Here is a 14,048-nt window from a genome sequence, read left to right as displayed (position 1 = left end):
CTCTGAAGCTCAGGAGATTACTAGAGGATCTTCACTTTTGCACTGGGGTTGTTGACAGCTTTTTATACCAACAAATAAATGTACATATCTGAGAATCTGTACTGTAAATCTGATGGCAGCAGGTGGTGTTACATTTTTAAAGACTAAAGTGAATAACGTTAGCTTCTAAATGTTTGAAATTTCCTTTGTATTTTTAACTTGAAGCAGAAGAAATGTGTCATTGCATGATCTTACTGGCTGCTAGTAAATACATTAGATTCAAGAACAGTGTCCTCCAGTTCCTTAGAGAGGTGCTGCCTGTGTGCTAGCAGCAACCAAAATATTCTGGTTGTTGATTGTATTAGTCTATTAAAATTGCCAGAAAATGGAAATTGCTTTTTTTCCAGATAGTCTAATTTAAACTGCATTGAGTGGGGAGTGACGCTGGCTTTAGCCATGCTCCTTTGTGCCCAGCGTCTTGACATTTCCCAACTGCATCTGGGGGTTCCAGGCTGTGAGCACAGGGGGTGCACTTCTGCTGGAACCTCTCTTTACTATTTTTGATACACAGGCTTTGGTGTTCTTGACTACGTTTCGTGTTTTTTGTCTTCTAGACAGTTTGTTTAGGAGGAGGCTGGTAGCAACAAATCTGTTTAAACATGGCAGTGCTGTTGCCAACACAGGCAAGTTGATACCTGTACCAAAAACCCAGTGCGGGCATTGGTTTGCATCTTTCTGATCTCTCATGGAGTAAATTGCTTGTTCTTTAATTGCTTTTAATTTTTACATGCCTAAATTTCATTAGAGGCATGCATCCTTGTGTTATTAAACCATCTGTTGGCACCCTTTTTCCTTGCAGTCTAATAAAGCGCTCAGACCCGAGTGTTTTGTCAGCCCAGGTGCTCTGGCAGCATCTCTGGGCACAGCGTGTACCAGCACAGGGCACACGCCGTGCCCTGCCCGTGCTGCCTGCACGTAGTGGTGGCCACTGGGACAGGCAAAGCCCTATCGCTTGCTTCTGACGTTACGGTTGGTAGAATTCCTTGTTTGATCCTTTAGGCAGTAGATCAAAAAGTTATACAACTTGTTCTTTAAACTGAACTGATTGGCTTTCCCCCCTCCTAGTATAAGTGGAAGAAAAGCCTCAGGGTAGAACATTTGAATAGGGCATGGGAAAGCATATCGATAATTACATGCATGGATTACTGCACAAAAGTACTCCCCTCCAAAGATCCACTTAGTTCTGTGGTGTTTGAAATAATGGAGTGTTTAATCATATTATTTTGCAATAGTGAGGCCTTGATTATGCTACTGAATAAAATCAACTTTTCAGATTTCTTTGTGCGAAGGCAACCTCATTTGCCATGCAAATTCTTACAGCATGGGAGGAGAAAAAGTCCTGAACATAAAGATGCTGCCCTGGTGGTGTCAGTGGGTTGCACATGCACAGACACACAAGTGGTCTTTCACTTCAGTCTCTCTTTGTAGGTACAGTGTATTTTGATCGTATATCCTCTGACATTTAATCTCTTTGTTTTTTAAACAAACACCAAATAGCATGCACAACCTCCAAGTATCCCTAGCCTTCCGCCACACAGAAGACATAATGCAAAGGATTAATAATAATAATGATAAAGATTCCACTAGCATGCTAAAGGATTTTTCTGCTGGTTTACAAATGCAAAATAAATTGCTCTCTTCCCCCAGAGCTGTGTCTACGTTACTTTCTCTTCTTTGATCGTTTCTCACCAATGGTGACTGTAGATGTGTATGCTGTCTGATGTGGGGTGAAGAGGACCGGGAGCAACTGGGGCTGCTGACATCTCATGTCTCCCAGCAAGGCCAGTGCTGGGGGCTCCTGAGCAGCGCTTGTGGCGTGGGTGAGGGCTCTGAGGAGTGCTGCCTCTTACTTTATTTTTATGGATGGTGCTCAAGGAGCTTGACACAGTTCAGATCTGTACACCGGGTCCTTATTTCTCCTTTGTAAAACAAACCAACCCCCCCCCCCCCCCCATGGTGTGTTACCTGTGTGTGAGAAAATTCATGGTGGGGCAGAGCTGAGGTTTTGTTCGGGCTCGGCTGGGCTGCTCTGACAGAAGCAGAAGCCAATGTGTGCTCTGTGGGGGTGAGCTGAGCGTTTCCCCCACGTGGGGTACCCGTGGGTAATTACACCCCACTGTAATGAGCTCCTGTGGGCTCCCTCCTGCCCGAGCATCCCTGTGCTGCAGCAGAGGGTCTTGCCGAGAGCTTTCCAGAGCAGCCCCCAACGTGTGAAACGCAAGGGTAGCGTGTGCCAGCGCTTCATCTTTCCTACCACTGGCTGCATGGGGTAAATTTTGGCGCACGCATGCGAGCCAAAGCTCAGGGAGCCGCAATGACCCTGAACCCGGTGTTCCCTGGGCTCATGGCCGGGTGGCGGTGCTGGCACCAGGCGAGGCACAGAGGGAGGCTGCTCCCCTGCTCCTACAGGCTTGGGCTCTCCGCTCCAAGATTTACGCTTTCAATTTACAGTGGCAATCTCTCGCTGAAATATTACAATGCAAACACTGTGCCACAGAAGAGGCTGTGCTAAAAGCATTAACTCTACTGGGGCTGGGGCGAACCCAGAGGATGTAATTTTTAACTGATCCAGAAAAACAGGAAGGCTTTGGGGGTCTGTTTATGTGCTGATGCAGCCTCGTTTGTCAGCATGGGTAGGAAAGGTGCTGGAGGTAAACAGAGTACAAATATTTTTTTCAGTTTAATAGGGGTTGAATTTATCCCTATGCCAATGGAAGGCTGTGTAAACATTACCCAGGGGTGCAAATTTATGCGTCCTCTTTCAGCATCTTCGCAGGAAAAAATCTCTGAGATAATCAGAGTAACACGACCAGTTTCACACACATGTGTCTCACAGCTTGGGTTTTTTTCTGATAAATAACCTTACCTGTGGAGGATTAGTTGAGGATCCTCTCGGTTGCTGTCACTTGTGTGTGAGTGTTTGTTCACAGTGTCTTGAAAGATTAATAGCCCTCTGGAGATAGCCCAAAAATAAAGTGTGAGCTTTTTCCCTGCCCAAGTTAAGCCTTTTAATTTGTATATTGACTTCATAAAGGTGTAATGGTATTGTGAGACCTCACAAATGTTACAATGATTTTTATACTGAGAACTTTTGTACTCAAGATTTATTCTTTTGGACTTAACTCGGCCACAAATCAAAAATTAGCTTAATTAACGTCTGTGCTTTTAACAGGAAAATTCCTCTTTAGGTAGCTAGGTTTTTTTCTTAATTTTTTTGAAGTAAGTGGAACTATTATGTTTCTTACAAATGCAAGAAGCACTTTTGCTAATTACATTCTGTCAGTTGAAATAATAATGCCTGTAAAAGAAGGGAGCTAAAAAGATTTTTTTGCATGAATTTCGCATATTTCTGCAGATAAGTTGATACCAAATCTAGTATAAAGTGGGCACCAGAGAATCATGACACTGGTTATTTGCACGAGTTGCACGCCCTTCCATCTATCAGTGCTGCTGCCAGATTCAGCACTTCTTTTCAACCTCGTTGTGAGGAGACCTGTCTGCCTACAAAATGGGAATTTCAACAGCTAAAAGACTAAAAAGAAGGACCTCTGGTCAATTATATTTTTAAAAATAGCTGTTCCTCTTTCTTGTTTTCTCTTTTTTTGGGGATGATGTAATTTCTCTCCTACCTGTCAGGGTTTTTCGGTTGTTCGCTGTACCCTCCTATGTACCCGGGGTTCCACCTGCGGTGGGGAACACCACCCGGCAGCGCAGGGCCTGGCTAGCAGAGTACCGACAAATGCAGTTTAAGGGGTGCCTGCACTTCCTTCTTACAGAGAGAAAAAAGAGGAGCAAAACCCAAGTGCAGTTGCCCCCTGCTAGCCCAGCCTGTTGCTCTGCGCTGGTTCTCCCATCCCTTGTGTACAACAGATGCCAAGACCTCCCCCTTCTCTCTGCGCTCACCTTCCTGCCTAGGGTTGCTTCTCTGTCCTTCCAAGTAATTTTTGCTGTGGGATTTGCCTGCGTGAGGAGGACTCTGTGTTGCAGGTCAGACAGGAGCTGCCCAGGTCTGTGGAGCCCAGTGGCTCTGGTCAGACGTGCATTCAGGCACCAGCGCTTGGGTGCAGGCAGGGGGTTTGCAGGGCTGACATCCTGTCCCACTTTCCTCCACATCGCGTAGGGGCAGTTGTTAAAACCACCAGCAGCTGCTTTCTGGTCTGTAAAGACTGTTAATTTTTACAATAGTCTCTTTTGTTGAGTGGCAAATATTCAGCTGTTGGTTTAGCCTTTTAAATTCACATAGTCGAAACCTTCCCTGGGTATATCTGGTATAAAACTTCCCTGCAATGATAGTGATAGAAAAGCTAGAGAGGGAATGAGGTGATCTGAGTTTATTTCCAGGCTTGCTACTGGCTGTGTTATCCCGGGATGCCATCTCACCTCTCCATGGCTGTTTCTTCAGGTGTAAAGTGGAACCATTACCCACCTGCTTGCCTCATGCTGTGAGTTTTGCACCCTTGCAAGTTGAAACAGGCTCTTCGCTTCTGCTGGTTGCGTGTGCTGGCAGCCCGCACCAGAACCTGCCTGTCGCAGCCGATGAGCTCTGAATGACCTGGATTAATTAGCAATGCCAGTTTGGGAAGAGAGCAAGCTGCCTGCTTTCCTGATGCTGGCTTGCTGCTACCGCATCTGCAAAACGTGCAGGCTTGGTGTTCATCTCTCCCCAGCTCTGCACATTGCCTGTGCCGAGTGTGCCCAGTCTGCCACACTGGTTCCCAGCCCCAGCCATGAAATGGGCAGTGATGGGTGCTGGGTTACAGTCTCTCAGGGAACTGGGCTGACACAGCTGAACGTGTGGTGTTTGTGGTGAGTGTAGGGAGGATGTGCCTGTATTACTTGGAGCACGTGTGGTAAGGTGAGGAGGGGTCCTCCAACTTTGTCCTCAGCCATCACTGAGAAGCTAATTCATGTGGTTTTCTGTTTCCCGAAAAGATTTTATTCAAGATGGCACGAGCCTTCAATAATGTAGGGATAACAGGCTGGAGGATAGTGGACTCTTTTGCTTTGAGAAAAGATTAATTTTGTGTATAAACTGCAACAGATGTGCTAATTACCATGTGCGACACCACGGGCTGTGACTTGTCCCCACGGCAGTTCTGTCCTGCATCAGAGGTCTGCCTTTACTTGGGTTTTGGTGTTTGAGGGAGAGGGGTTAGTTGGTTCTTAAAGTTTGAGATGTGCGTATATGAACCAAGTGAGTAGTGTTAATGGGTAGAGAGAAACAGTATTTTCACAGGTCATCTTTAGGCGTCATTACTTATCTGGACTTCCACCAAGATGAGCATTTCAAATAGGAGAAAAATCTCCATCTGTGAACTGAGGGGCCATCATGCAAGAGTAAAATCTAGAAAGACAAGGCAGCAGGAGCCTGGCAGGGCAGCTGGGCACCCTGACGAATTGGGAGCCCCAGTCCCCCAGAAAAGGGACATTTAGTGACTTCTGGGGTCTTGGAGGAGCGGCTGGAGAGCTTGCTGCTTTCAAGGAACAGGATGTATTTACTCAGTTTTGATTGGAACCAAAGGCACGGGTTTGCCTCGCTAATGTGCTCTTAGCCTTTGGAGCTGTGCATGAATTTTTGAGAAGCCAGAGGCACAGGTGATGCTCGGTGGCTTTGGGAGCTGGCAGCATCACTGTCCTGCTTTTGCAGAGGAGCTGAGGGCGGGTGGCCAGTGGGTGAGCTGTTCCTGCACGGCTGGCCGAGCCTGGGGAGGGGTGTTGTGGGAACAGCATGCCTCTTATTAGCAACATTGCTTATTTTTGAATTATCATAAATGAATACAAGTGGCACTCCAGACTACATTCTATATGAAGATATACATAAAGGATTAGTTCTCTTTATTGCGTTGTCAGGCAGTTGCTCAATCCAGATAACTATTGACACTGTTTATCATGGTGCATTTGGCAAATAAAATTTCTTGTATGATGACCAGTGACGGGGCGTACGTCACAATGTAGGATTTTGTGTTTGTACCTACTCTTCTTCTTTCTTGAAAGATTCTCATTATCAAATACTTGTTACAGCAAATCACTGCAGATCTGCTGGCACTGTCATGTAATATAAATGTCAGCATGTGCATGATGCTGACCTGTAGCAGGAAGCACCACGTTCCAAAAACTCCATGCTGACGTGCTGTCTGCAGGCACGTGCATCCTCCACCAAATGGCAGTTTTGTGAGGACATGTTCTTTTAAAAAATAGGTTTATTCTAATTGGTAAATTAGGCAGCTAATGCACTATTAGTGTATTAGTATTAGCGTGCGGAGAGCACAAATAATCCTGTCCTGTAAACTAGGAATCCTTATCCCAGAGATTTTATGTGACCTGCTAATGAAAGTTTTAGCAAAATATGCAGATAGTGGTTTTGCACCTGGTGGAGTACCAGGGCTACTGTCACAAATACATAGACAAATACAGATCCTACAACAGGTGAAGGAGCTGCTTTGCTCTATTTACTGCTTGGTCAGTGCACCCACCTGATGCGTACTGGCCACTTTGTGCATTTAAAAGAACTTGGGCGCTGATCCTGCAGGCACCCACCTGAGTCACTGTGTCGTATTTACTACCAAAAAAGATTGCTCCAGTACAGGAGCGTTCATGTCATCAGTGCCTTGTTCAGAGCTGGAGCTGGCTCCATGTGGCCCCACACGTGGCTGGGGTCCGGAGCTCTCCTGGATGCCAGACGTACGCCCTGCCGGGGCTCGCTGTGCCAACGCTCCATCAGCCACTGATGCCCCACAGCTTTTACGGTGCTGGCTGCCAGTCAGCAAAGGCTCTCTACAGCTGAAATGATTTAAATCGCTGGCGGTGCTCATGATACAAGTGATGAACAAGGAAGTTCGATTTAAGTAATTTGAACTTTTCCTAAGTGAGAACTCATTCCTGTTGATTAGGAAGAGTAATATATGTGGCTTGCAGCTAGTCACACAGTTGTAAAACTTGGCACGGTTGTACATTAACCAGAAAGTGATACTGTATCTCACACAGCTGTGGGTGCAGTTAGTTAGCTCCAGAGTCTTGGGTTTTGCTTTTTGAAATCTTCAGAAAAGGTTTAAGACGTACTTCCACATTAATGGAGGTTTTTCACTTGAGATTTGTCTTATATGGTGCAAGGATGGGAATGAAATTAGAAGTCAACTAAAATGTGTAAAACCATTACTTGAAAATTGCAATCATATTTATGAAACATGCTGGCCATATTTAATAATAAAAACTTATCAAAGTGCATTTCCTGTCTTAATCTGCACTATTAAGCAAAGAACTATTAGGTATAATTTAGGTCTCCATTTACTGCTTTTCAAGCAGCTTTACTCTAAACAGTGAATGTTACTGTCAAATTGATTTTTAAATAGTTTTTTTTTTTAAAGAGTATTTAATCAATCATTAACAACTTTGGTTAAAATTCATGAGATTTTAAACATTCATAAATTCTCTTTGTCGTCTGATTTATGAGTCCACAGCCTGGCTGGCAGCACCACTGCTCCCTGCCTCCCCGGGCAAACTGGCAGTCACACGTAACGCCCAGCTTACAGGGGCTCACATGATGCAGGATGTGCTGTGGGAATTTCAATTTAGCATTGCTGTTGTTTTAAACATAAAACTGGATGAATCTCTGATAAAATGAAAGAAACCCTGGAAAACAAAGTCGTTCCTGTATCAGCAAGTGCTTTCTTGAATGTCAAAAGTTGCAAATGAGTAATGCGGCATAACCCTGCTCAATTTGGAGCTCTGTAAGGCTGTGGTGTGTGTTTTAAAAGTGTCTCATTCAGCGTTTCACTGGAAAATGGAGTGCCGCGGCTTTATAGTTGCTTGTGTGTGCTACGCTGGTCAAAGGAGTTTGGGCTGCAGTGAAGGAGGGTATTTCCCTCCGTGTTAAAAGCTGCACCACCAGAGTTTGTCAGTGCTGTTGGCTTTGCAGACCTGCCGTGGTGTGAGGGATAGCGTGGTGGCACCGACTCTCAGTGCCAGGGATGCTGGCTCCTGCGCCCTGCGGATGGGTTTGAGCTCCCTGGAGTAAGAGCTGAGCACAGACTGGGGGTTGGCAGCAGGGAGTGCAGCAGGGCAGGCGCGGCTGCAGAAATGCATCTTCGCTTAACTACGATGAGCCAACACTGGGAAGATCCTTCCAGGAGGCTGTGTCCTGGAGGCGCTTTGTCCAGGGGGTCAAAAATCAGTTCTATGGCTTTTCTGCCCCGTAGAGCCATCGACAGCAGAAAGGGCAAAGGCGTGTGTGGAGAGCAACCAACCGGCCCTTCCAAATCTGAATCTCAACAGAAGGTCAACAGTTCACTTACCTTGAATGCACTAAAATGCTTAAGTTTGCACATCACGTTTCCTTTTTTTAAGAAAATAATTTATCAACTAGCCCACTATCACTGTGAGTGATAGGGCTGCTGTTTGTAGTCAGGAAGACAAAATGCACTTTTTTGGGTTTAGTAATCATAAGAATTAGAAACATAGTGAGGTTTTGCTGTTGCTTTTTAGTAGAAGCCCCAGTGAATGGATTGGTGGCTATCTCAGGCCCTGAGCTTCATTATCTATTAATTTATCTGCTTGGATGCATGTATACAGCTCCTGTTGACAACAGTAGCTGCTACAAGACTCCTGAAAAAAATGGGGATAGGTAGTTTTTACCTTCGTTCTACTTTTATTATCTCCAGTTTTACTTCATATACTTTCTGCTCCTGCTGCAGAGAGGCCAGGCATAGTTTTAACAGTGTGTTCTGGTATTGTTAAGATGAGTTAACAGAGTTAACATTTTTTGTGGAATAGGTTTGCAAGGAGGAAACTTCTGAAAGTTCAAACTGCAAGATATAGGTCATATTACCATTAGCAAGAAGTTATTAATAGAATCCTTTAAAAATATAGAACTAAGTAAAAGGCAAAGTAAATTCAGAGTTATTCTTCACTCGGAGAAAGTATGTATTTTTAGAGTAAAAGCGTAAGCTGCTTGGGAGAAACTTCGCTTCCCTGCATTCCTTATGGCAAATTCCACGACCTTCGTGGGTGTTACGCTGCTAACCCTGTGTAATGGATGATGGAATATTTAAAAAATGTTACTGAGACCTGCCCCTTCTTTCCTCCCAGCTGAGGACGGCATAGATTTTAGCATGTGAAATGAGAGTCAGGTTCAGTGAGGTACTGATAAAGAGGAGCTCAAGCAAATGCTATGCTTTCACAGCTGTAACATGACAGTCCCATTGTAATTTCAGTTTATTTCATATGAATATTTTACAGGGTGAAGTAGAGGTGTCCATCCAGAATATCGTGCATGGCAGCCCCTGGAAAAATGTAAAACTTTGCATATGTCTTGCAAGCAGAAAACCATTGTTTCATTTTCTCCTTCCTGAGGCCTTGCTGGGCTTTGCAAGTTCTCTGTGTCTTTCCTGAGCTAATTCTACTCCTAAATCACTTTCGTCTGTTTGATATTCGTAAGTTTACTCCCCTATATCTTAATTTGGCTGCAATGGTCAAGATGAAGTGTGATGTTTGATAGTGTTCCTACATAAAGTACCTGAAGTTGTTCTGTTCTAAAAATGCACTAGTGGATATACAAGGAGCTGAAGATTATAGAAAACTTAATAAAACATAGTTCCAAAACTATGGGACCGAGAATAATAGAAGAGAATTATTTATATGAATAGGAAAGAATGGCTTATGGGAGCAAGAGATCTGTCTGGCCTTTCACCTACGTCTTTTTATTTGCTTTGTGCAAAATTCAGCCTGGCAGCCTTTTCAGTTTCCACGTGGTAAACATTTTTGGGTGGTAACTCTATTGTAGTGTAATTGTTTTTGAATCCTGTCATAATTCTGTCAAGTGTAACTATTCATGTTGTAATATTTTGTATGTGATAAGAATATATTGTGGTGCACTTAATATGCAAGTTATATATATATTTAAGAACTAGAAGCATAAAAATGTATATAAAAGCACAGCAGAGCTCGATGTGCAGTTCACTTCTAAACTTGGATTAAAGGTACAGTTGGAAGTCAATTTAGTTTTATGGCCATTAAGTAAGTCTTAATTCTGATCTTCAGCCTGGGTGACTTTGGGTGTACCATGTTCAGTTGTTTCAGTCCTGCATTTTCTCTGCTTTTGTGTGATTTGCATTGTCACATGTTGAAGGTAAATCAAACCCCCCTCCACTGTGTGCACAATTTTCTTGATGAGAAAAAGCAGCCAAGGAGGGAACGGAGTGTCAGGGGCAGTACGTCATCCTCTGAGAGTTGAACTGAAAGGCAATATATATCAACACAGGGGTTTGGTTGTGTTTCTTTTCCCCCTTGCTCCCTGGGATGATTGACTGGTTTTGCATCTGATGAATTTTTCATGCGGATCCACAGAACAGGGGGATTCTAAGGATAGAGATTAATATTTCAGTAATTATACTGTGCCTGTAGGTTGCTGGAGTCCTTGGTGCATCCACAGAGGAACCCTGGCTGTGGGTAGCGGTTCACAGGAATGCGTGGCAAGAGGAAATCCAGCTGAGGGCGGGGAGGGGGGGGCGCTTGTTATTGCTTTTGGCAAAATACGTGGATGGGGAAAGAAAGAATGCGTATGAGTATCCTTTCCTGGAAAAAAACTAGTTTGAGGAAAAGGTGGGTACCAAGTTACGGGGAAAAAAAAGCTGATTGCTGCCTGGACTACAGCAGGAACTTTAGGATGTTGAATGTTACTTAGCGATGCCAAGGAGAGGTACCCAAGGCTGGATCGTGGCTTGGCAGCATCACTGCTCTGCCTTTTCACTTGGGGGATTGCCAGGTGCTCTCTGTCTTGTGCTTTCAACATGCCTGGTCAAGGCTGGGCTTCTGGGACATTTCATCTTCTGCAGACTCATGCATCCATTTCTCCTGTCCCTCCCTATTCCAGAGAACAGCCCATCTTCACCACCAGAGCCCATGTCTTCCAAATTGACCCCAGCACGAAGAAGAACTGGGTTCCCGCAAGCAAGCAGGCTGTAACTGTTTCCTACTTCTATGACAGCACGAGAAACAGCTATCGGATTATCAGTGTGGATGGAGCCAAGGTAGGAGGCTGATGGTACCCTGGCGTGTTTACTGTGTGGAGAGGATCATGACTGTCAGCCTGTGTGAAGAGAGACATAAATGGGCTACACTGAGCACTTAAATACTCTCTATTTTCATATAATCCATTATGGACACTTGTAGTGGTAATTGGGAAAGCACAGGGCACCTTAACGTTTTGCCAAAATTAACTGACTTCATCTCTGACTGATTTGACTTTGTGATCTTAATGAGCCAAGAGCTTTAAGTGTCCGTATTGAGTCTGTATGGTAGGAACTGAAACCACCACCCATATTAGGGAGGTAAGGCTGAGGCCTTTTTGGTGGAAAAAAATTGGTCTTTTTAAAGGGAGTGATGAGGCAGATATGTGCTGACTAGAGCTTTTAATGTAAATGCCAACTGCATATTCACTATTGCCTGGTTGAACTGTTTACAGGTTAGTGCTTAATTTTCTTCAGCTTTCACGCAGGAGTTCATCAGCCTAGGTGACAAATTAGGCATGAAGGCTTTCCCCCGCCTCACTTTTTTTTTTCTTTTTTTTTTTTTTTTCTTACTTTGTTTTGCATTACCAGAGAGTGTGTGGAAGGATTTCCTGTAAGAATCCTGATCGATGTGATTGAATGGGTTGCTCAGACAACTGGTTTTATTGCATATTACATTTATCCTTCTGATTAGTCTCTCCAAAGTGACTTGAGCAGTGACTGCTTTCCCCTAGCAGACCCCAGTCAGAGGCGTAAGTTGGAACATTTCTTTGCTGTGCAGAAACCATCAGTCATTTCTGCCAAATCACAAACCACGGGGTAACGAGACAGGTTTATAGCCTGTTTATCTGTGTTCCTGTTTGGATGAGGATGTTAAAATACCACCGTCCTGGGAGAGAGAAATCACAGAAATCATCCCTTAATAAAGCTTTTCTATTTGTCATGCCTATTTCACAAACTTGTTTTTTCAAACATCGTCTGTGCTATATTTGGTTATATATTGGCTTATAAATCAGCCATACTGCCTGCTTAAATTGATGGTAATGTTTCATTGACATTGGTACAGCATTAATATATCACCATCATTATGCTGTTTGTGCCGGTGTGTTCATTTCCAGAAACGGCAGCTAACCACCCTGGCTGCCTAGGTTTGCAGTCGGTGCGCACAGCCCTTGCAACTTGCTGGGGAAAGCTGAGCCCCCCCAAATTTGCTTACACCCCACAGGTTGTCCTGCTCGTGCTCGGATGAAGCTGGTGCCGAGGGTAGTGGGCTGTTGGCTTTACAAACCCAGGCAAGCGTGACTTCCAAGCCAAAACTGCTGTACTTGCAGCAGTGGGTCGCTTGCTTTGTGGATGTGCATGCATGCATTAAGACCAATTAATGAAAAGAAAGTAATTACTGTATGTGGCAGGGGGAAGCTGCAGGGGCAGCATATGCCCACAGCCAGAGGTCCTGCCCAGAACGGCAAAGTGTGTGCTGAGAACAAGACAGGCATCCAAGTTTTGCTTTCTAATCTGCCCAAAAGACATTCAGAAGGAGCCACCCCCCTGTTTTAGCGAGGCACAGAAGGTGAGCTTTCCATGATTAAAATTCTCCCCTGGGGCTTCCTGAGCAAGAATCAATTGCTGGGCACATGAATTATTCCTCTTGTATTGAACCTTTGCTGATTAAGGAACAGGTTGAGAAGAGATGCTGCCTTCACGCTTGCTTCTGGAGGGTCCCCAGTTACCCCGCCTGTCTGTTTTGAGAGTGCTGATTTGGAAAAAGAAGGGTGGTTATACCCAAAGTAGTTACAAGTTGCTTTTCTCCCTCAAACAACTATTGTTTAGTGTTCTGACCTACTTTTCTAGCCAAAAATGAAACTGAGTAGGACTGTGAGGAAGGATATAGAGAGCATCAGTTGGTGTTGTCCTGCTTTTCTGTGCATCTCACTTATTCTAATAGTCTTCTGTGTGTTGGCAAATACTAGATGGATTAGCATCATGGCATCACTGCGGGCAGAAGTTATCTCTGTTTTAAAGACAAAAAAAGCTGAAGCTCAAGTAAATTAAGGGTCTTGGCCCTAGAAGGAAGGTAGTGACGAAGGACATGTATCTCTAACAACTCTCCATTGTTGTCTGAACTGCAAAGGGGCTGTTCTAACAGTTTATTTTAGACAAATGTATACCATGCGTGTTGGCTTGCAAAGAAATCTCACATTCATCCAACTTTTATGCAGCTGTTAGATTAGTCTTGGGTGGTTGGTTTTTTTTACCTTATGTTGGCATTACATAGTAACAATAACAATATTTCAAAGTGGTAAAGAATACAGGGCACTTCACTTAAACATTGTTCGTTACCTGGTTGCATAAGCTTTATTTTACATTAGCGTTCAACATACCGCTCTGGGCAGTGTGTTGCATTGCGAGTATGCAGAGTAACGTAGAGCTGCTGAAAGACATCCGCGCTGCTCTTGTGCAGAACGTGGGGCAGGCTGCATCACGTCAACCTGATGAGTATTTAATTTCCTCCTGATGCATCACCAACCCCGTGGGCTGATTCTCACAGGCGTGGCTTCCTCAGGCTGCTGCTGCTGTCCCCAAAGGTCCGGACCCTCCGCAGTCCCCTGTCCTTCAGCCCCATCCTCTCTTCTTCTAGCAGGTGTAGTCCCCTTCTTGTTCCTGGCAGGTCCTGTCCCTTGTCCCCAAGCCCCTGGGGCGCAGGAGGGTAGGAGGAGGGGTGCTGCAGGGCAGAGGGGAGCGGAAGGGTTTAGGACTGGGCTGAAGGGGGATTAAGGGAACCACTGAGCCCATGTGTTTAAAGGCGTAAATATTGGGAACTCCTCTTGTGAGCACAGCTGGCGGGGGGCAGGGGAGTTGCTTGGCTCTGCTGCCTGGCTGGTAGGTGGGGAGGTGGTGGAGGTGGTTGTTGGAGCAAAGAGGAAAATGGGACAGAAAGGGAGTGGAGTAAAGATAGGGAGCAGAGGGAAGGCAAGGGAGCTTAACTCTTCCCTTGCAGAGGGATAT

General features: G+C 44.8%; 1 protein-coding gene across 1 annotated transcript in view; it reads left to right on the top strand.

Moving 5' to 3' along the window:
• HOMER2 (homer scaffold protein 2) overlaps nt 1–14,048 on the top strand; it is a 65,205-nt gene that overhangs the window by 18,223 nt on the left and 32,934 nt on the right. Inside the window, exon 2 of the mRNA XM_080396311.1 lies at nt 10,907–11,063. Coding sequence (XP_080252437.1) covers nt 10,907–11,063 — 157 coding nt within the window. The remainder of the gene's footprint in view (nt 1–10,906; nt 11,064–14,048) is intronic.

This window comes from Falco punctatus (assembly GCF_963210335.1).
Source record: "Falco punctatus genome assembly, chromosome: 7".
Classification (NCBI taxonomy): Eukaryota; Metazoa; Chordata; class Aves; order Falconiformes; family Falconidae; genus Falco; species Falco punctatus.
This window is presented reverse-complemented; position numbering and strand designations above follow the sequence as displayed.